General features: G+C 44.8%; 1 protein-coding gene across 1 annotated transcript in view; it reads left to right on the top strand.

The window, feature by feature from the left end:
- The first annotated feature begins 442 nt into the window (after window positions 1–442).
- Window positions 443–24,092, top strand: part of PBX3 (PBX homeobox 3) — a 102,100-nt gene continuing 78,450 nt past the window's right edge. The window contains exons 1-3 of the mRNA XM_082295403.1: window positions 443–517; window positions 981–1,577; window positions 2,428–2,501. Of these exons, the coding sequence (XP_082151529.1) occupies window positions 1,381–1,577; window positions 2,428–2,501 (271 nt within the window). The 5' untranslated portion in view covers window positions 443–517; window positions 981–1,380. The remainder of the gene's footprint in view (window positions 518–980; window positions 1,578–2,427; window positions 2,502–24,092) is intronic.

Genomic DNA, 24,092 nt, shown 5'->3' with positions numbered 1-24,092 from the left:
GCTCCGGGCGGCACCGGGCCCGGCCCGGCGGGACCCCCGCCCCTGGGCCCGCCGTCACCGCGGCAACGGGGGCGGGGCCCGGGCCGCTCGCCCCGCCCCCGTGGCCGTTCGAACGGCCCAATCACAAGTTCCTCAGTCGGGGGGCGGGGCCCAAGGTGGGGCAGGAGGGCACGGCGCTTCCCCGAGTGCGCTGATTGGCCAATGTCCCCGCCAGCGCCCGCCCCCCCCGCACGGCGGTTGGCCGCCGCGCCCGTCGCTCCCGCGCGAGGCCGCCGCCTCCCGCCCGCCCCGGGAGCGCGGGCGCCGCTGGGCCCGGCGGGAGGGACGCGCGCGCGGACCGGGGCGGGCGGGGCCCCGCGCGGGGCGGGGCGGGGCGGGAACGCCCGGTGGGGCGGGGCCGGGGCGGGCCGGGGCGGGCCCGGGCCCGGGGCGGGGCGGGGCCGGCGGGCGGGGCGGGGCCGGCGCTCCGCTCCCTCTCGCGCGCCGCTCGGCTCCTTCACAGGGTGACACGTCTGCGGTGAGTGAGTGGCGTTGGCAGCCTGTCAATCCCTCACCGGAGCGGCCATCAAACAACATAAAACACGCGCGGGCACCGGGCGCGGGGCTCATAAATTCCGGCGGGCCGATATTTTTGCACATTGCTTTGCAGAGAGTGTGTAATTAATTTTTTTACAGTTCTTTCCCCGTTATTTCCGCTCTTTTCTTTGCACAAGTTCAAACTTTTGATTGCTGCTGTCTCACCCCCGTGCACAGACTTGGGATCGTTTGTTATTTGGGGGGGAGGGCGATTAATTTTTTTTTTCCCTCTGTGATTGTGTTTTCTTGGCTTTTTTATGTTGCAATTTGGGGGTGGGGGTGTTCGCTGGTTTGTTGTGGTTTTTGCTGTTTGCACCCTCCCAACTTCTGAAGGATTTGAAAGCGAGTTTTTTTGATTTTGTATTTAATTTTTTTTTTTTTAATTTTGCCTTTTTGCAAAGAAGATTTTTGGACAAGTGGGGAAAGACATAAAAAGCAACAATAAAAAATAAAAAAGGAGAAAAAAAAAAAGCTTTGGAGGAAGATTGTACCAGGAAAACCTCACAGAAATCTGCTCAGCTCATTTATCCGAGGCACCAATATGATGATGATGAAAGAAGATTGTAACTAAAGAAGAGAGTGATTTACTGCCCTGGGAAGGAGAAGAGAGTGGAATAAACAGCTGAGATCCGGTCAAAACACAAATACTACATTTTTTTTTTTGTTGTTACTGTTTTGTTTGGCTTTTTTTTTTTTTTTTCCTTTTTTGTGGTGTGTGTGCAGAGCGCGGTCAGGAGCGCGGCACTGGGACTGAGCGGGGCAGGCGCTGCCGTGACCGCCCGGAGCGCGGCCCGGCCCGGAGCCATGGACGATCAGTCCAGGATGCTGCAGACTCTGGCCGGCGTGAACCTGGCCGGGCACTCGGTGCAGGGGGGCATGGCCCTGCCGCCTCCCCACGGACACGAAGGGGCTGACGGCGACGGCAGGAAGCAGGACATCGGCGACATCCTCCATCAGATCATGACCATCACTGACCAAAGCCTGGATGAGGCACAAGCAAAGTTGGTTTCGTCTAATTAAACCTTGTCTTTTTTAAAAATTATTATTACTATTATTATTCTTTTTTAAAAATTATTTTTGGTGTGTGTGTGTGGTTTTTGTTTCTCTCCTTCCTGCTCCTCTGCAGAGACCCGGAGTCTCACAATTAAGAGCAACTTCTTGGGGCCGTAAGAGAAATTACCAGCAGCCAAGGCAGAGCCAAGTTGCTATTTAATTATTTCTTTCCTTAAGGAAAATATAGATATAATAAATGTAGAAGTATGCGATGGTTCTGCCGTCACTGTGGTGCACGGGAGGCTGTGGCTGATCCCTGCCCGTTCCCGCTGGACACTGTCCGGTGGATACCGGCCTTATTGCCGCCGTCCATCCGTCTGTCTGTCCGGCCATCCCTCAAAGTACAACTTTATCTCTTTCTTTCTTTTCTTGTCTCAAAGTGGCAGCAGATGAATTATAAATCTGACCAGATATTGCTGCAGGAGAGGGTGTGTGTGTGTGAATAAAACCCAAACCAAACCCTGGCTGTATTAAATCACAATAAATACAAAAACAATGTTAACTCTGTACACCTTCCTCCCCCCCCCCCCCCCCCCCCCGCCCAATCTCCTTAATAAATCAGTTCTAATATCGCAGGACGGGGACAAGGGGGGTGGTTTTCCCCCCTCGTTCGGGCGGTGTTTGCACAAAGATAATTCCGCATAAAAGTGAAGCGGGATGAGGGAGGTTCCGGCCGGCTCTCGCTGCCCGCGGCCCCGGGACCCCCGGCCGGGGGGCGAGCGGCCCCGGCGCGGGGCTCGGGAAGGCGCCATGTTGCTGGAGCCCGGCGCTAACCGCTTGTCCTGTGCTCTCTTGCAGGAAACACGCCCTGAACTGCCACAGGATGAAACCCGCCCTGTTCAGCGTCCTCTGCGAGATCAAGGAGAAAACAGGTACGGGCCGCCCGCGCCGCCGCCGCCGCAGCCATCTTAGCGCTCCTGCCTCGCGGCGCGCCGGGCCCGGGCGCCCCTCGCGCCGCCGCCGGGGGCGGGGGCCGGGCCGGGGCAGCCCCGCGGGGCCGGGGGCGCTCGGCGGCCCCTGAGGCGCCGGGAGCGCCGTGGAATGGCGCGGGGGTCCCCCCTCGCGGCCCCCGAGGCCCCGGAGCGCCCGCGCTGCCGTGTTACCGTCAGACGGTGTGTGAAAGACTTGCCGGGGCGGTGTGACCGTGGGTTTTAACCCCGGGACCGGACCGTGAGCTTTGTGAGGGGCGGGGGCGCCGAGCCGAGCCCGCGGCGGCCCCGCCGTGGGCGCCCCGACCCCGCTACTGTGCCCGGCGCTGCTCCGGCGCCTCTCGGGCGCTGTGCTTTTAAACGCCAAAATTCTCAAAAATCATCTCAAAAGTACAATTGTTTTTTTCATCTACATTAACGCGACAGGAATAAAATTCCGTGCTTTTCTTGTGGGCATTTTAGGAGATTTTTTGCAATTTTTTCACATAACTGAATTTATGGAAATTTTTTTTGTTTGTTTAAAGAAGAACATTTGCAAAGTATTCTGCTTTGTATTATGAGAATAAGGACAGTTAGTGAGAATATTATTTAATGAGAATAAGAATATTTAACAATAGTAAGAACATTTAACAATAACAAAAACATTTATTATGACCTGGATTTAAAAGTGAATAGCCATTTTTTCAGATATAGCTAAAGCCATTGCCTGGGTTTTTAGCTCTCTGTGATACTCAATAACGTTCTGCTTAATTCCACACTGAAAAAATAAAACTGGACGAAAACAACCCAACGTGAAATCATTGCAAATCTGAGCTGTGGAGCCCGGAGTGAGCGGTTCTCTGTGAATTATGGTGCTTTACGTCCAAGGGTTTCTTTGCTACCGGGGATCCACTTCAGTTCCTGCTGACAGCTAAGCACTAGGGTATTGACTGTGTTGTGAATATTAAGATTGATTCTGCTTTATGTTGCATTATATTACCCGGGATAAGGGGAATGATCCCTCTCCCTTCCCACCTACCTACGTTCCGCCTCGGTCGGCTCGTAACCCCTTTCTGTCCTTTGGCTTGTGTTTATTTCCTGCCTTTCCCTAAACTTCTTTGCCCGTCCTGCTCTGGAGCCGGAAAGCAACCTGCCCTCAGTGTTCAGACATTTGCAGGAGGCACATTTCAATTAAGGAGGCAGGCGTAGGTCCCGCGGTCACTTTATTTGCAGAGGGCTTAGCCTCAGTGTTTTGAAAGGCAAGTGTAGTCAGCCACATGTCAGAGGTGAGCTGCGAAGAAAACCCGAGTCCTTTCAGCAGCGGGATTACTGGCACAGGGTGTTTGTGAGGCCGCCGCCGTCTCGCAGGCGAGGGGGAGCCTGACAAGGGACTCTGTGGTCTGAAACCTTTCGGGGTGTTTCAGTGATAACTTGTAAGTTGGGATCCTGCATTTGTGCTGCTAGAACTCCAGCAAGTTTTCAAGTTATCTCTCTTTTGTGATATTGCTGAGAACCAGCGAAGAGTGAAGGCGTCTGCCTGCTCAAAGGCAAGCTCCTGCCAGCCCCGCAGCACGGGAGGGACACGATTAATGCTCTGAGTGATTGATGGAGATGGATCCACACCTCCACCAAAAACTCTACCCAGAAGGGGACCTTCACTCAGGGTCTCCCAATTGAGGTGAAATGTCTGTGCAAGCTTTACTTAGTGTGCTAAAGCAAAGAAAATGTGAAAATAAATTGTAGCCTGTTTTGTGGAAGCTGTTCTGGGAGGGAACGGCTCAAACAATTCTAAACTGGAAGTGCAAGGAAGGGACTGAGATGCAGCTAAAGCAGAGGTGTCCCCTCTCCCCTTAGGGCTCTGCACTGTCTTGTGGTCCAAGTGCTTAAACCTGCCTCCAATGGGGTCATGTGCCAGCGTTTAATTCTTCCTGATCAGAACCAAAGTTTACCTGGTTGTGGGAATTGCCGTGATGGCTTTATCACTGTCTTCTTCTGAGAGGTGAGGAGGGAGGCTGCAGCCTAGCAGTCATGTCTGTTTGGAAACAAGTCATGTGATATTTAAGTAATTTTTATATTGAATTACGTATTTATTTGCATTTTAGTAGTTTTCAGTACAGTCGGTGAGGACTTTGTGGGACTGGCTGGGAGAGAGCACAAGGAGGAATCCTCAGTTTACATGGAGCCACTCTGTCACTTCCCAGCAAGGGTTAATGGATGCATCTTATTTCTGAAAGCCTCACACAGGGTCAGGAGCTGAAGATTTTTATTTTTTCTCCCTGTGAGGTATTTACCATGTACAAAGCAAATCACTGAGTTACTGAATTTAGCCTGACATTTCTTTTTTAACATTTTAACATTTTCAAAAGTGCTGCATAATACATTTAAGTGCTTTACAGCTATTAATAGCTGTGTGTATTCTGAGAGGCAACCACAAGGTAGCACGGTGCTCATAAAGAAACTGCCACCTCTGGCTTTAATTAGTTCAAAGAAAAATTATACCAAAGTTCTACTGAAGCCCCTCCAATAAAATAGGAAGATAAGCAAGTCAGGACCTAGTGACTCTGGTTGTGCTTTACCCGCTCTCTGAGGTGTCACTGGGAGCGGTGAAGTTGCCTTCGCAGCACACGCTCACATCTGTTGCATACCTGTGTCACAGTCCGTTTCCTCATGTCTTGCCAGGAGGAATCAAAAACTGATTTGCACCATTCTTTGACTTTTTAATAGCTCTTTTTTACTGACTAAAACACCTTCAGATTGGTGATTTTATTAAGCTTCCCCCAGGATGTTGCCCTACCTGGGGTCCTGGTTATTCTTACGGAGAAAGAAGTGAAAATATATTAATTCTTGTAGTCTTAAAATGTCTTAGGGAATTGCAATTATTTCCCAATGGAACAACATATTATTAGGTCCTAGACTGCATTGATAGATGATTTGGGTTTTTGTCTTTAAAAGTCATTTGTAGAGACGCGATCGCGCGTTTATAAAAATGTCTGAATTCATGTGCATAACCGTGTGCACATCTACAGTTACTTATTTATTTATTTCCCTAAGTCCAGCAGCAACAATGATAGCTGCCAACCAACCCCGAATTTACTGTCACCACCACCCCTAAATAGCATTCATTTCCTAGTAAAGCCTAATGGCATACATGATGGTTTGCCAGATTTGTGGCCTTTGTGAGGCTTATAAGCAGGACTGACTTGGGAAGATCATAAAACTTAATGAACTTCTCGACTGCAGGAGGTGTCCGCAGGGGAAGCAAAAGGCCTGCTCGGCTGCTCGGGCTGCTGCAACTATTTTTTATGTCTAAAGAGAGAGGACGAAAATGTTCATTAAGAACGTTCTCCCCTTGCATAGATGTTTGTTTCAAAGAATGAATAAAAAAGCTCTGAAAACCAGACAAATCGTGTGTTAGCCACGGGGTTAATTCCTCGCTGTTCCCGTGTAAGCTACCTTTATTTTTATTGCTACAACTGTAAATAGCCGTGCGCTGCCGTCCTTGTGATTAAAGGGCTGCATCGGGCCCTGCCTCGCTGCAAAGCTCCTTATTGATGACATGGCCCAACTCGCCAGGAACGCCCCTTGTCAATATGCTGCAGAGGCTGTAACCCGCGGCGAGGGGACTCCTTGGAGCAGCGCTGGCTTTGCGTGGCTCCGGCAGAGTTGGAAAGTGTTAACCCCTGTCGGCACCGTGGGGTTGTAAAAAGCCACGCACAGCACTCTGCCCTTGCGCTGCACAAATTTCAACTTTTCAGCGTTTGTAAACTGTTGTTTAATGCCAACAACTCTCAGTAATACACTGTAACCCGGAATCCTGCCGGAACACGAGAGGATTCAGATGGAACAATGAAATGGCACTGATAGCATACATATATATGTGTGTGTGTGCGTGTGTGTGTGCATTTTGGCTATTTTCTAAATATCAGCTGTGATGTTATTGTTACTCACTTTAGCTGTTTAAAATATTTATGTGCAGTCCTGGTTTTTTTTTCCAGGCTGCTAAATACATATTTTGTTGTTCCCTGACTACCTGAAGAAGTCAGTGCTGTGTGTTTATGTGCGTCCAGCTCTGCTTAAATTGTTTAGCTTTTGCTTCCCATCTTGTGCTTCAGTACCAAGGTTTGTCTCTGACCCAGTGGTTGTACTTTTGAATGTCTTTTTTTTAATTGCCAGCAGATGTATTACAAATGATGCCATGCAGCAGAACGTTTGGTCGTTTGCGCTGTCCTTATGGCAATGACGTTGCTTTTCTTCATAAATGTCCTACTAGGAAAAAATAAATTGAATAAAGTGTCTTGATTGTCGTTTGGTCATCTGTTTCCAACACATTCATTATCAGCAGCCTGGTTCTTTTGTGGATCTCTACCAGGGCGCTTCTCTAGTTGAGAAAATGGCAATTTGGTGATTACGGGCATCAGAGAAATTCGTGGTGTTTTGTCTCACAGAACCTGAGACTGCACCTACCTTTAGTGCTTCCCATTGCTGGTGCTCCTTGCTGCATTTAAATATCCATCTTCACCTTGAGTACTGGGATTAGTGGTTCCAGAGATATTTTTCCCCCCTCTGTAGAGGATAAATTTGGCCCTACTTGTCAATACTAATTTAACCAAGAGCAGGGATTTATTTTGTTTTATTTTATTTTATAGCTGTCTTTCATGTCCTCCCATTTATTTTTTAATTCAACACATTTGCTTGCTTATCTGAAAATACCAAATTATAGCAGTTACCATGTGGTGTATTTTAGGATGCTTGTTGTAAGTTAAGGAATTTTTGCATTCAGAGATAAATTATTATCATGGCATGTAGGGAATGCAAAACAGTCCTTTTTTTTTTTTTTTTTTTTTTTTTTTTTTTTACAGGATTTAACACATTTATCAAGCTCTGTTCCTGCAGCTTTCAATGGAAAAGTTGGATGATATGGATATTATGCTGTCTTTTTTCAATTTAAACATTGATTTGTGTGAAACATTAATATAATGATATTTGCAGTCTACCGTAGACAAATATAAGCAGAATTAGACATTCTAAATTGTTACAAATGCAACGCAATATTTAAATCTGAATGAAGGCTGTATTAATAATTACGGAGCGGAGCGCGTGGCAGTCCGGTCTGGATCTGCCCTCAGATTTTAGGCTGTTTTTCAATTCCTTGCACATCGTGCACATGATGGTTCGATGAATATTTTTATGAACAGCAGGAATGAATGTGAATCCGTGCGCGAGCGAGCCCAAAGCAGCGGAGCCCCGAGCGGAGTTGCGCGTCCCGGCGTCGCGGTGGAATTAGCTGGAGCTGTCGGAGTGCCGGGATTGACACCCTGAGAAGAATGCTTTGTTTGTTTGCTCAGCAGTCATGTTTAATGCTCTTCGCTTATCAAGGTGATCAGCATGGTTCAGATAACACATGCCTGACACCGCCTGCCTTTTCTCACCAGCGTGTTGACCTTTTGTCACGTTTGCTTTTCTCTGGTAGGCAATTCCTGGCTTTAAGTGTGAATGGAGTAAATAATTCACATCAATATTTAATATAAATTATTAAAGTTTCTGTCAGCTCTTACAGTTCATGCTTTTATAGAGTTGGAGTAGTTCATCAGCCAAACAGATGAATTGTGCAGCTCAGCTGGACATTAGAGCTCCTCCATCGTGCTGCCGGGACTGGGGAGGAAGCGGGGAATTAAATAGGAAAGGTAATGCAGCCTGGTCCTTGAACACTGGGTGTTTTTCAGTAACGTGCATTCTTTAGGAAGGCTCGAAGTACCAGATAAATAGCCAGCGTAATGTATTTTGTTATTCCCGTACTTTTTTGTCCTTTTCATGTTGCAAACAGAAATGCAGAGAACCCCACTGACCCCCAGCATTTTCTTCTACTCTTTGTTACTGGCCTTCCTTTGGTGCTCCAGGCCCTTGCTGGGCTTAGGGTGGGAGTACTGGTGTTTGGAGGTAGGGTTTGGGTGTTTGGTTTGGTTTTTTTTTTTTTCCCACTCAATGTTCTTTTTCTGTTTTTAAGACTGATGTAGAGCCCTAAGGTGATGAAGTTTCAGGGGTTTTTAGACCTTGTTTGTAAATTTATATTTTGCAAAGTGACCTGTGATTGAATGTAGATTCTGAAAACATTTTTTAAAGGAGAAAAGCTGTGATCTCTGATTGTAAGAGCTCAAACGTGTTTACTGCGTCAGGAACTGGATAAAAATAGCATGTTTTGCATAAAAGCAAACGGTAAAAATCATTACGCACTTACTCTAATTTTATGCTCTTTTAGGTGTTTCGTTCTTTTGTTAATGATCAGTTCAATGCATGTTGCACAGTGACAGGGACTGTAACAATGTGAGTCACTGAATATCCCGTGTAATATGAATCCATCACCTGGAAGGGAGGTGGGTTTGTATCATGTGTTTACAGGTCAAACCCTTTTGCTATACTTCAGTCATGCATCAACATTTAAAGCCAATCTCTCATTCCTCATTGTCCAGCAGGTGGCTTTGTCATAGATTATTTAATTTTTAATCATTTATTGTAAGTGGAAAAGGTTATTTAATAATATTATCCTGACAGCATTTTTTAAAAGAACAACAGTTTTCCAGTGTGTCCTGTGGTGTATGACGGGGTCAATGGAAGCATCTAGAGAGCTTCAAGTACACAATCTAAATTAAGATTCTAAACAGGCATTACAGATGCTGGTAACTTTGGCAATTATCATTTTGTTTGGTGAACAGTAGTAAAACAGTGTGCGGTAAAAGTGTTTAGAGAGAGAGGATAAATAAATTGAACAGTTTTGCAATGCAAAGTGGTTTGTGGTGTTTTTGAGGATTTCTTGGCTCTTGCTTAACTGCTATTGTGAAGCCTGGAGCAGATTTTCCCATTGCTAATGCCCTAGAAGTATTAATTCACTTTGATATGCTAATTAGAGGGCATTATGCAAGAAATGAGATTAAGTGGCAGCATGAAGCCATTTGCCTGTCAGTAAATTGAGAGCTTTAGCATCAGGAGGAGCTTTGTTTTTTCTGAGTTTCTCTTGGTTTTGCATATAAATAAAATTGATTGAAAGGTCTAGAGAAGCTTCTAGAACATTGGTGGTTCTTTTTCTCCTTCTATGATTATTTAAACTTCATGTTAAAGCCTTTCTCTGAATATTAATTGATCTAATGGGAGATACTGAACATGAAGAATTTCATTGTATTCTCAGTTACTGTATCTTAACAAAAGGAAAGTATTAGAATTCTTTGTGTCATCTGATTTTTGTGGGATTATTTTAGATATATCTTACAGCTTTGTATTCTAACGTCTGCCTGCTCACAGCTCCTGTGCTGAGAACTGTACCTGTGTGGAGGTAGTTTTGCCAGTTCTGCTGTTTTAGGGATTGGTATGAGGGCCCAACCAGCTGAAGGCAAATGGAAGGCTCGGATTCCTGGCCAGTGGGGCTGTGGACATTTGTCACCCCTACTCACCCACAGCGTTTCCCACCATTTCTGATGCAAATCACACATATATTTTCCTTCGTTTAGGAAGGAAGGGTTGTAATATTGACCATAGATTTTATTCAACTGTCAGAAATTGTGTTAAAGTAACATTAAGGGATTGACTTACAGCCATAAGAGTAAGGGAATTTGGAGTTAATAGTTAAACTCTGCCCTTAACTCAACTCATTGAACCTATTTATTAGAGCATATATGATACGTAAGATCACTGTGCTGAGACCTCTGCTGTAGCAGGATGCTCCAGGATGGCTCAAAGATGAGGGGTTCTGGTTTAGTTCAAATTTTCCTTTGTTTTTTGAGGTTTGGCATTTTTGTGTGTGTGTGTGGCTTTCACTCAGCCTCTGAGTTGCTTTACTACAGTTTCGTGATTAGTTTTCTTTTTACAATACTGTTTTTAAAAAAATCAGAGAAGTAATTCAGTAAATTGAACAAAAATTTAGGAAAAAATAAACCCGAAGCAAACCCAACCCAAGCCTCTCTAGTCCTCTTTGCCTGAGTGCAGCAGAGTGGCTGTTTGAGTGCCCATCTCCTCGACAGATCATTGTCGCAAAGTCAATCAGGGGAGCAGTGCTGGAGTGACAGTGCTTGTTATGAGCCCCAATAGTTATTTAAAAGAAAGGAAAAAGGATAAAAAAATGGCCCAGAGCTGCGTGCGGGGGCTGTTCATGCTGGATGCACATGCTCTCCCTGATCCTGGCAGCTGAAGTCTATCACTGTTGGGAAATTTTTAACATGAACCACATGAGACACAAACCACAGCGGTTTCCCCGGAGCCACAGGGGTTTTCACGTCAGCGCAGGACAACTGGCACGTGCATGGCGGGTCCCTGCCCGCCGTCCCCTGCCCTCGGCGCCCACCGCCCTGCTCGCCCGCAACAAAGGGGCCCCAGTGCAGTTTTCATGGGAAGCATGATGTCCCTGGTCGCCCACAGTTCCCCAGAGCTTGGCCCAAAGAATCCATCAGGAATTTATAATCCAGAACTTTAGTTGTCATAGTGAACCTTTTTGATACTGGAAGGAACAAAACATCACCCGACACTGCGAAGTCGGTTCTCACAGGCAGCAAAAGGAAGCGTTGCTGGGCTCCAGCTGCTTATTTTGGGCTTCAGATTGTTGAACAAAAGAACTAAGTAATGAAAATGTTCTGAAGCTGACCTTAACTTTCCCAGCTCCAGTAGACCCCTGATGGTGTTGTTTCAGGAGAAGACGATGCTGGAGAGGAAATCCTGGCATTGCTGGTTTGAGTCCTGATGCTGCTGTTGACTGGGGAAGAAACCTCCTCCCCCTTGAGTGACGAGGGATGTGGTGACCTCGGTAGGGCAGACCCTGAGCTCGGCCGCCGCCTCATGGAAGTGAATGCAAGAGCTTGCTTCTCTTACCTTTAAAATGGGAGTTTTATCCATCCAGTTTTTTGTGAAGGTTGTGTTGAGTTGGTACTGTGTGTTAAAAAGGAGTATTTTTATCAAGTGTTGGGTCTAATTAAAATTGTTATGTAAGAGGTAAACTATCAACAGTATTTACAGTATCCACTTTTTTCTACTTCGGCCGCAGATGAGTCTTACCTCCTGGAGATGAAGAAATTAAGCTTTCCTTAGACTTCTTCTTTCCTTGGCTTTAATCAGGAATGTTTTTTTACTCCACGGTTAGGCCTGTGCTTAAAGGATATCGGGGTTTCGTGCCTCAGTGGTTGGTTTGCTCAGAAAGAGAAGGTTTGCTCCTGTCGCCGGGGGTCGGTGCTTTCCTTGTGCACTAGTTGTTCGAGGCAGGGTGGCACACTCAAAAGGCTGTGCCAAGCACACTTTCATATATTTGTTGATTAAAGAAGGAAGCGTGCTTTTAGTGAGGTTTGTAATTACAGAGCACCCAAATGTTTGCTTATTTTCTTTCGTGCGAGATCCTGGTAGCGTTATTGACTGTCACTAGTAAGAACAAGTTACAGTAGATTGTGCAATGATTCTTATTTGACTTCAAGGATGTATTTATTACCATTTTTGAACAAATTATACTAACATGAAAAGTTGTGGAAATGATTGTGCACTAGATAAGGTGATACATTACAGGAGTGGTTGGGTTTATGGAGCTTTATGCTGAGGTTTTCTCAGAAATTATAGCACAGTCCTGTCACTATAAAACCTGGAGATACACTTGGTAATAACATGCAGTGGAGGGATTTTTAGGATTTCACTTGTTATTCAAATAGAGTGGGAACTATCAGTTTTTCTACCTCGTATTTCTTTCTTCTGTTGCACTGGGTGAAGAGGGGAAAGGAAGCCCGAGGACAGCAGAGTGGGTGCTGGGGCGTGGGCACCGGGTGCTGCCGGTGCCACTGACTCCAGTGCCACAGGGCTGGGGAGGTTTCGGCACTGATGGGGCTCTTTGGGTACCCAGCACTGGCGTGGGACACTGGGGGAGATTTGCCCTCCAAAGGCAGCTGAGGATTTTTTTGTGAATTATTTCTTGCTTCTCCTCCACTTGTTAGGGCAGTGACGTGATATCGATATGGAGCTTGGGAACTTATTGACTTGTTGGTTCTTGACCTTTTGACTGTGACCAAGTATAGAAATTGAATGTCTGAAAATTAAATGATAGACTCTTTATACATAAATTCTTGGATGTCAGTGTATTACATGAACTAATTTCGGTTTACCTAAATTTATGGTGTTTTGTGTTCAAGAAAGGAAGTATTTCTTCCTTTCAATATACCAAGCATCTAATAATATTGTAGTTGCTAACACTAAACAAATCCATTTCCTTTTACTGAGTGATTATCATAACAGCTGCTGTTTAATCACCGAGATTGTTATGTAACTTTTAAATCTCTAATATTTTGGAGAGGCGCAAACGACATCACCTCGCTGCGTGATGGCGTGATGTCATCGCTGCTGAACCACATGTCTGTGTTTCGTGGGGCTCCAGACTCAAGTTCTTATTTGGTTTAGTCATATTTAATAGGCTGGGAACACTTGCTGAGCAAACTGCCTGTTTGAGAGGAGACCCCAAATAACACACAGTGCGCGTCCTGGTTTCCACGAAACAAAAAATGGGCATTTGTTTCTGCGCCCTAAAACTGTGGCACGGTGGGGCCTGATGGAAATGCCGTGCGCCGGCTCATGTCCGATGGAATCAGCTTATTGCTCCCCACGTGCGGGCAGGGCGAGCGGCGCTCCGGCTCTGGGGCCCAGAGCCACACTCGGGCCTCCAAACCGGGGTGACGGAGCTGGCAATATTGTTCTCTCCGAGTGCCGCAATAAGGCTGTGGTCAGCGCTAATGTAAATATTTGTACAACAACCATGTTCTACAGCCTCCAATTTAATGGTAAAAATCTGCCCTGAACGCCTGGGTAAATATATGCTGAGAACAGACGCCCATTCACTGGAGAAACAATTGACTTTAGGTTCTTTGTTGTTAAAGTGGCCCCCAGTGATCGGCTGCGAGGCGGCGATAGCGGCGCGCGGGCGCCGTCGGGCTGGCGGCTCCCGGGCAGTGCCCGGCGCGGGGAGCCCGCACCGCCCCGCGCCGCGCGGCACGGGAAGGGGAACTTGTCAATGGAAGAAAAAGAACTGTAATCGCACATTTACATATGCTCCTAATTGTTGATTTGGGGATTTTCTATGAATATGGCTTCACAAAACAGATGCTGTTTAAGAAAAGGGGGAACATAATTTTGTGGGCAATGAATTAAGTGTTTTTGTGGCCCTCTCATCCGTAGCTAGGAGCAGTTTGTGGACCGCGTCTGTGAACGCCGCTCATAATTGTTTTTCACACATAAGTTATGCAAATGAGCTTTTATGGCAACTGGCATAACAATTAGCATCCTCCAGCAATATTTTAGCAGGTTAATTGCAAAATTTCTAAATTGTACATCTGACTTGTTAATTAGGCATGACAGAGGTGGTAAAATAGTTATCTTCAGGCAGTGGCAGCCAGGAGCTGCTTGAAATGCAAAGAGCAAGGATTGATTGGATTTGAGGGTTACAATTGTGGGAGCACTGCTGTTGTCAAGTGCCGCTGAGCAGCTCTGCTCCATCGGCTGCCTCAGAGCAAGAACCACGTCGGTGCTGAGAGGATCCTGCCAGTTACAAATCTGCTTTATTTAACTCTGAAACTCTCCAAATCCCGGCTGTGGGAAGTGCCCAGCTCCTGCCTATTCCTCCGTCATAGGCCCACGGCAAGGGATATCCATGGACCTGAAGTTGCAATTTTGATTTTATTTACAAATAGGCCTGAAAGTTCAGCTGCTGGCACAGATCAGCAAACACTTCTGTTTTTCAGCCCCAGTAAAAATGCCGTTGCTCTCCCCACCATGTGCTGAGAATTCTGCTGTTACTTCCTGTAAATTGCAACCTTTGCTGCCTGGTATTTTCAGATGGTGTTGGTTGCATTTTACAAGCTTTACTTCCTCAGCTTATTTCTCTTAAATCCCTGCTTTCATATATCTTTGTGTGTCTTATAATATTAATCATATTAAAATACAAAAACCCATGCCATTTGCAATAATCCCTTTTTAGGCTCTCAGAGGTACGTCTGGATGATTTAAACAAGATTGGAACACACAACTCTTCATCCTGGGAATGTGTTCCAAACGTCCCCCAATGCTGCCTGGAGCAGATAACGGTGTGCTCAGCAGAGGTGCAGCCTCTTGAGTCACACCAGCACAACTGGCCAGCACAGGATCTTCTAAATACATTTTACTGGCTTTGACTGCTGATTTTGATATAAAATGCATATTTCTGAGCTAGTTTAATATTTAATAAGTTAAAGGATGATAACAAACAGGGAAAAAAATGCCACTGAACAAGTACCTCTGGGAGCCAGAGCAGTCGGCGGCGCGCTGTGAGCCGTGTGTGGCTGTGCCATTTGTCTGGGCTTTGCTGGGGGACTCAGTGTTTTGTGGTTTAAATAAAGTCAATCACATTTGAGTACCTGTGTAGTACCTGTAAGCAAAAAGAAAATCAGCACAAGCACATGTGAAATTTCATGTCCTCTGTTTTCTCTATATGCATTCTCTTGATTTAACCACATGATTTTTAAAATTGGGATGTTATATTTTCATTTAAAAAGTAAATGTTCCTGCATGCATAGCTGTTCTAATATTTTACATTTTCTTGTGACATGTGTATATGGAGTAAGTGCCATTTATGATATGTTGTCATCAATAATTTTGTCACAGAGAATAAAAGCCTTTAAACTCATCCACCCACTGGAACGTTTTATCATATTTATTTTAAGAGATATGAAATTAGCAGAACAATTGAGCTCTTTGTATATGGGAGATGCAAATGTAACTGAATATTTACCTTTAATGAAGGGCAGCATAAATATCTCAGTATCAATAAATTATATGCAGTAGCAATATATTCCATAGGCAACTAATAAATAGTTCATTTTTCCCCTGGATTCACAAACTGCATTGTCCTTTAGGATAGTTGAATTTACAGTACACAGTGAAATTAAATGTTGGTTAACTTTTGTAAATGATCCATCATAATTGGAAAATACTGGGGTTTGACTAGACGTAAACCACACTTCCAAACCATTGCGTTCCCTGATTAAATGCTCGCTTGCACAATTTAAGGAAGAGTTTACTACAGTGGTGCCTCAGTAGATAATATTTGGAATGGAGTAACCATTTTAATGAGGTTCATCGAGAGATTTCATCAGGGAACGTTTCAGGTGTGTTATGGCTTTTGTCTTGTCACGACGCATGTCTTGGTACCGTCAGAGGAGTTCCAGAGCAGCTCTCTCCTCGTTTGAGACAATAAGGAATTCTGTAGAACGTGTGAGCAGGAAAAGGCAGGACCCGCTGCATTGTGCTCCGTGTTTGAGCAAGCCGGTGAGTAAATACACCCCGTGGTTTAAATGTACATCACATTTTAACTGTCCTAATATTGATCATCCTATGGAGGAATGCTATGGAAGCCCACTGGTTATTAGTGTAAAGAGGGTCAGAGGCAGAGCCGGGCACAAAGCAAGTGCTCTCATGGTAATGATGCTGCTATTTATAGATCCCCATTTCATTAGTTGCAGAATTTCAGGGAAGAGATTTTCTCTAGGGGAAATGGATACTTGAAGTTCATTTTCTTCCTGATGCACATTAAGGCAGAAACGTGAACAACCTTCAGGATAGGACACAGGGATGCAGATTTTGTGTGACCATTTTCCCCGCAGTTGTGTGCGGTGCCACTGCGGGAATGCCAACTGCTGCTCCCTCCCGGCTGCGTTCCCGAGTACCTGTGCCACCACTGCTCTGTCATGAGAGTCTTCTTCCCCCTAAAGGAATTTTGTTTTTGCAGGGTGCCAGACCAGTAAACTGATCACTATGGCACTGTGTTGCTTTATAAAACTAACACATCTGGATCACCTGACTTGGAGCAGCCTTGCTACAGCTGGCACGCACCGGAGTGGATTTACTCACAGCACCTACCAGCTACAGGCGCAGTTAATCAAAACATGGCTGGGTCTTCTGATACTTACTCATAAATACAGAAATTTCTTGTTGGAGTATCTGAAAACTCAATTGTTTAACCATACTTAGTTTCCTCCTGTGAAATCCACATAGTCAAAGCTCCCTATAATTTTTGTGTGTCTTTATTTCTAGAGCTTTCCTTCTTGGAATTCTTGATATCTTGATTTTTTTTTTCCCTTTAAGAGAATATTTACTTAGTTAGTATTCACTTAATTAGAACTGACTGTTTAATGTTTTCTGGGAGGGTATTTATGGTATTTTCTTTGCCATATTTGCATTCCAGAAATTAAGTCCCCATGCCATTATTCGGCAAGCCTTTCATACATTAGAATGATGAATTGAAAGCAGAAATGGGAAAAAGACTGCAATGCAATGAAAATTTAATCAGCGTCTTCTGCTGCTTTAATAAGGCAAATAATTCTTATTGGCCGCTGCGTTAAGGTTTCTAATATTTAATTCATAACAAACCTTGCATTATTCTGCAGCAGCATCGACAGCTCCACTTTGCTGCCTGCCAACAGGCAACCATAAAAACTTAAAAGCAGATGTAAATGTCTGAAACAAGGAGAATGATTGGGTCTAAAGCGGTCAGAAAAAATCAACACTATTGCCAGAGAGTTTGATAAATCCTTACACACACTTTAGCAAGGTACAAATGGTATTAATTAAACTCATCGAGTGTGTTGATTTTAAGGCTTTGAGGTACCTTTTTTGAAATGTGAGATTTTTTTATTTCCTGGAGACTCCCAAATGAAAGGGGATGCCAGGCTGGCAATGCAGAGTGCTGGACAGCTGGAACGACGTTATAATTCAGGTAGATTCGGTTAATTTTCATATTTAGGGTATTTGTTACATTGCAGTGGTAAAATCACTGTAATTTGTGTTACGTGTACGTCTAGTGCTGGAATTAAGCAAAGGAACAGGAGCTCGTCCCCCTGCTCCCGTTTCAGCTCTCTCAGCCCAGCAGTGACAGTCATCGATTACAAAACCCCACGTGTGGAAAAGCCCAGGTTGGCGCTTGGGTGCCCTCGCCGTGCTGGCGGTGCGGGCTGCTGGGGCAGCGCTGCTGGGACGGGGTGCCCGGGCTCTGTGCGGGAGCCGTGGCCCCGTGCGGGGCCGGGCGTGAGCGGTGGCACCCGGCCAGGGCTGGGTGCGAGCTCTTGTTACCGCCAAGGGCTGCGCCTGTTCTCATTTCTTCTTGAAATGGCTTAATTGGTGTCAGCACCCCAGGGATAAAGGCCTCCAACACTGAAATCCACACGATTCACCCTGTCTCTGCTCAGTGTAGGGAAACTGGTAACAACTGGTGGTGAATGAGGAGTGAACGGTGCTGTAACAATACTCGATGATGTTTGGGATGACAGAAATTAATACGCACTTGCTTGAAGAAAGCAATGATTAATGGCAGTGAGCAAGGGAATGCTGTCCCTCCTTTAACTCCACTTTGATGGGGATTGAAAAGCAAAAGGCTGTTTTCATTCTCTCGCACAAGCAGAGGTCATCCAGAGTACATTACAGCAATTTTTTCTCTCTGTTTTTTATTTCATAAATATTATGATAAGCACAGATTAGATAGATTTTTTCACGGAGGCTTAAAAGGCTATTTTGTCTGTTTGCTGTTTGTGCTCAATGAAGAAATCGGATTTCTTCTGTTTACATGTGAGATCGTTATATTCAGTAGAATAATTAGTACAATTAAGAATTTCAAAAGCTCACCATCGTGTTAGTTTTTCTGAGGTTTTACAGATGGAATTTCATGGTCTCCATTTCCAAAGTGCTGAGAGGTCAGAACAAGGCGAGGAGTGTTGCCGAGGAAAGAAAAAAAAAGGTTAAAAATCCAAGATTCCTCATTGAATTGTTGATGTAAATATATTTTGCAAGATCCTCACACTTGTCAGTGGCTTTTTAAGCTATTTGATAAAGAATCTTTATTCTACAAGGAGCCTGAAATAACACAACACTGCTTTGGATAATGAATTCTTCATCTAAGCAGAACTTTAAAACAAAGTACAATGTTGGCATTTTTTTCTTTGAGTGAGAGGGCTGATGCATCTTTGGGATCCGACAGGAAGACATAAATTAATAGAGTTCTGGAGATCAGTTTCTCATTAATAATCCATTTTGTCATGGTTCTTGGCATTGTCAGCCTCAGAGCTGGTTCATATTTTGCTAAAGGATAAAAGCACATGATGTCTTAAGGCACAACATAAGGAGAAGGAGTTTATCATCTTCTGGAAAAACCATCTCTGAAAAAATAGATTGTTTTCCAGGAAATAAATGTCAATTGCGGGTTTTGTGCATTTTTAATCTTCAAACAGGTTTTTTAATGTCTACAGTTGCAAAAATAGACTCGAGTTGGAAGAGGTTGTTGCCAACAGTCGTTGCTTTGCCTTTGTCCTCTCCACTGGCTTGGGGTTTGATTTTTTAGAAGTTGCAGTGGATTCCAGACCTTTAATTCTACTGGTTTAGAGACTATGGCAGATTGCACCCAATTTAAAACATATAATTGAAAAAAAATTATGGTTCTTCTTTTGAATGGGTAAACGTGAAACCTTTGTTACATTTGCACTTTCCCAGCAGTATGGGACATCTCACAGACTACTGCACATTATTCCCCTAGTATTTTCAAATTGGAAAATGTTGCTTTTTCTTGAATGTGGTGACATAAATGGAGTCACCCTTTTGAAGTCTTAAATTTGGTATTTTATGTATCTTAAGGTAGTGGCAGATTGGCAAACAGTGTAACCACCGAAAGTGTTCAGCTTATGCTGTCATCCCAAGTAAGGAAGAACGGAGATCTGATTTAGATGCCTGCCCTTTATTTTATATACTGAAGAGTGACATAATGCAGATCTCCTCAGGAACGCGTGATGTGTTTGGGAAGGATAAAGGGGAGGAAGAAAAGATGACATTATCCCAGATTGCTTAGTTGTAAGATTTAACTGGGCTCAAACATTTATAATTTAATCAAAGATAAATGATCTACTTAAAATGGCATAGAGGGAGGGAGTGGGAGATTCTGGACAGAGGGCTGAAGGGAGCTGGGATCCTGCTAGGGTGGTAGCCAGGATGTCTGGGAAGGAAGCAGTGTGTCTGGAATGCTGACCAGAGCTGGCCCATGGAGGAGCAGCTCTGAGCACAGTGGGGTGCAGCAGCACCTCGTCAGCGCGTTGGCTGGCAGAGGTGTCGTGGTGGGGGAAGAGACGTTGCTGGGGTGATGCTGGAGGAGCCCCAGGCACGAGGCATCCCTGCTGTGGGTCCCACCGACCCGCGGGTCACCGGCCAGAGATGCAGGCCGTGGTCCTAAGTCATTTGCATATAAACATAGCGATTCCTTTGGATCATCTTTTGGCCTCCATGAGCTTAATGCTGACTGCTCAGGAATGCACAGGACAGGGAACACTGTGGGTGCCTCCTCCCCACAGTTGCTGGGTGGGTGGGTCAGAGGTGCTGCCTGCCCTGGGTGAGTGCTGGCTGGAGGAGCAGCAGCACTGCCGCTCACCAGGGATGGAGGTGCAGCATTTACCCCATCAGCAGGAACAGTGAACCCTTTCAGGCTTGCTTTGTTGCCTGAAAACGGGGAAGGTTTGAATTATGAAGATTTTGAACATGCTTCCTTCCACAGAGTTGCAAAGGACATTTGTCTCAGCACATTGTAGTGAAATTTTAAAGAGCAGGTTTTGACAGGAGACATTTTGCTGACACAGAATATTTTGTTCACTTCTGACTCTCAAATAAGTGCTACTTCTGTCATAATGATTGATTTATATTCGGTTTAGACCATGCATTTTACATCCTCTTCTTTAGTGCTTATGGCTCCATGGCTTCAGAACAGCCCAGTTTAACACTGGTATGAGCCTGGCATCACATTCACATTCCACTAATAAAATTGGTTGTAATGAATTGTAGGTATTTTGTGCTACGGTGTATTTAGAATAAAATGATGATTTTTATTATCTCCTGGAAAAAGAAAATTTTAAAAGAAGATTTCTGTTAAAAAATTGTTTTTACAGAGTTGTAATTTAAATTGTTCCTAATAAGAGTGCCTTGAAGGCCCAGTGACCTGCGGAATGCTGCTCCCACGGCTTTATTACAGGTGCTCTAAAATGAAGTACTGAGTATCTTTGCCCTCCCTGGGGGTGTTGTGAGCTGCTCCTCCCCAGTCTGGATCAGGCCCTCCAGCACCACTGGAAACCTCAGCCTGGGCGGGCAGCTGCTCTGCATTTACATTAACCCAGTTTCTTCCCTTTATGTGCTGGACAGGCATCTCAGCACATTTCAGTCCATAAATACTTCAGGAAAAAACCCTGGAGCCTTTGCTGTGAGTTTTGTTTGGAACAAACTCCCCAGGTAGCCAAATCATTCCCCTGAGAGCAGAACCCTCCCTGGAGCATGTGTGAGTGAGTGGTTTGAGGCAGAGTAAGCTGGTTTGTGTGCCTTTCTTAGACCATGAAGGATCTGCTCTCCCTCGGGGTCTGGAACCAGAGACCTTCAGCACGTGCAGCGGTGGGGTTTGGGTTTTGGTGTCACTTGATTTCTCAGTGATCCTTTGGCAATGGCATCTGCTAGTTCATGTCTTTGTAGGTGTTTAGGCAGAGCAGGTACCATGCTGGTGGCTGCAGCGTTCCGAGTGCTCAGTGGCACTGCAGTCTGGGAAAAAGAGGAGACCCCGGTATTTTCAGAAAAAGAAATCAACTTGTCCCTGGTGACCACTCCAGTGGGATTGTCTGAATAACAGATTTCCATGTTAGCTGAGCCAGGGCAGTTCAGGACAGGCTGCACTGAGGGGCAGGAGTGGTGCCAGGGTTCATTCCTCCTGCCCAGGGCTTTGTCCACCAGCACCTCAGAGCAGATGGGGCTGTTCTGGCATGGCTGGCCCTGTGTGGCAATGCCAGTGTGGGCTGTGGGTGCACCAGCCTGCCCCCACCACGGCACCCACCAACCACTTCTGGACAAGGCCTTGGTCTTGCTCTGCAAAATTAATGATCATGAATTAATTATTGAATTATAGTACTGCTCCTTCCCATCTATAAAAATATCCCTAAGAATCCCTAAGAACATAGCATGTGAAGAGCTGTGTCAGAGCAGGTGGGGTCTCTGAGCCCTCCCTTGGCTGTGGGAGATGATGCTCTGTTCCCAGACCCAGTGAGGAGCAGGCAGCACAGAAAGGGTCAAATCCAGCTGCCTTTGGCTTTGCTGCAAACGTATATATATTGAGATATTTATTTCTCAGAGAACGAAGAAGCTAATATTCAACAAAGCTTCAGGAAAAAAGGGCTTCCAAGATGTTACAGATTTTGGAAATATTTGACAATGTTAGCAGCATCAACTACTGACACAAAACCCTCTCTCCAGAAAATCTTTCACAGTTGTGCCAAGAAAAGCAGCTTCGATGGAACATTTTCATAAACTATCATCAGTTATGCAGCAGCAGCTTCACAAATCAGAAATGATATCTTCAGGCACTGCTGTCAAGTGTTATTCAAATAATACCAGCCTCACATTTGAATAACAGCAGACATTTTGAATTAATTAATCAGATGAGATAGTCTAGGCCTTTTCTCATTAGTCTCTGGGTCAGGCATGGAAAGATATATGCGTTGGTGATGATATACTTGTCTTTAATCGTGATTTATGAAGATTTAGGATTGTGTGTGATTTGTCAAAGGTTCTGGGAAAAGGCTGGTGCATATTTCATTACCTAATCTGAGATTGATTTTGTGATGCTGAGAGATAGAACCCTATTGTTGGGGGGGCTGGGAAGCACAGGTAGTCACAGCATCCCAGGGTTTTACTGGCTTATCTTTGTGACTGTCAAACAATGCTGTAAACTTTTACTGCCAGCAGTTAACAATTCCTGCTTTAATTATAGGCAAATTCTTCATTCCGTCCAAAGGGGAAGCTGCAGTAGTTATTTAGTTAAAAAGCATAACAGACCTTATAGCTATGACCCAGTGTAAATCATGGACAAAGTTGGCAAATTTCATGGCTTGGTCATGGTGAAAATATAAAATTTCATGGTTTGTCACAGATTAATAGAAAAATCCTATTAAAACTGTGCAAATAACAGCACAACAAGTTAGGTGGAGCTCCCTACATGGCACCTTCCTGCTCACAGCATTTATTTTAGGTTAGAATTGCTGCGAACAACATGAGGCCCTTTGCAAGCTTTTCTCTGCTGCACTGTTTTCTATTCAGTTTAATTAGTAGTTGTTGTTTGGTTTGGACTGAATAATTATCATGTGATTGTTTTGAAGCATTATTTACATGAGAAAGCATGTGTGACATTGCTGCTGCAGTGAAAGAGGCTTGGGAAATGAAGTATTTGAATACAAATGGTGTATTTTTTAAAAAATCCTTGAGATGGCTATATCTAATAACTCATCAATAATCAGGACTTTTGGTATTGGAACAAGGTCTGAGCCGTGCTGGGCCCTCGACTGCTGCAGCCAAGCGCTGCCCACGTCTCTTAGATCAGCAGACCATGGCCAAGCCTCGAGTTCCCTGCAGATTGCTAATCACCTACTTCCTCATCTTTAATCAGAAAGTCCATGTCTTTCACTGTTCTTGGTACAATTTTGCAGCCCATCTATCACGGCCACACGGCTCCGGTGATGCTCCGTGTTGCCCTGTCTCCCACAGCCATCAGTTCTCCTGCTCAGCCTCCTGCACTGACTGAAGGCCAGGGCAGGGCTTTAATACCCAGGGTTTATACTGTTTTATTTTTTACTATTTTGATTGCATCCAGAATTTTGATCGGTGATTCAGGAATTTGGATCTAGGCCAAGATACTCCAAACACACTGAGCTCTTCCACTCGATCTTCTAGAGGGAGCACTTTGTGCTGAAGTGGCCAATTTCAGAAGAAAATGGCAGTTGTTCTACATTGGAATAATGATAAAAAAGAATCAAAGTCTCAGAATAAGGACTTTTAAGAATGACATCAAGATAGTCATTGCTGATAGCAGTCAGTAACAGCTTTGTATCATAAATAGCCCAGAATTGCACATATGAAGCTTATTTTAAAAATGAGTTTGTTTTTTTACATGTGAGACCTTTCTTTCCAAATAGAAGGTTGAGAAACGCATTTTTAGGGGAAGGGTGCGGTGGTTCAATAATCACACAAATATGAAATCTCAGCCTTTATGGTAGACAGAATGATGAGCTGGGAAAAAAGAAAAACACCACAACGTGAGAAATCAGTTCATAATTCCTATTTAAGAAAAACACATCAATGAGTGTTTTTCATATCAAGTTTACAATGAACTGTCATCAGGTCACCTCCATCAAGAGCTTCATCTGCACTCTGACCAACCATCAGGTTTGGGGAGTAATTAAAGAATAGCTAATCACAGAATCGTTCAGGTTGGAAAAGCCCTCTGAGACCATCGAGTCCAATGGTTCACCTATCACTGCCAAGGCCACCACTAACCCATGTCCCCAGGTGCCACATATACATGGCTTTTAAATCCCTGCAGGGAGGAGGACTCCGCCACTGCCCTGGGCAGTCTGTGTCAGGGCTTGACAACCCCCTCTGTCAAGCAGTTTTTCCCAATATCCAACCTAAACGTCCCCTGGCTCAACATGAAGCTGTTTCCTCTTGACTTGTCACTTGGGA

This window comes from Coloeus monedula (assembly GCF_965178545.1).
Source record: "Coloeus monedula genome assembly, chromosome: 21".
Taxonomy (NCBI): Eukaryota; Metazoa; Chordata; class Aves; order Passeriformes; family Corvidae; genus Coloeus; species Coloeus monedula.
Note: the sequence above shows the minus strand (reverse complement) of the source record. Positions and strands in the feature narration are given on the sequence as shown.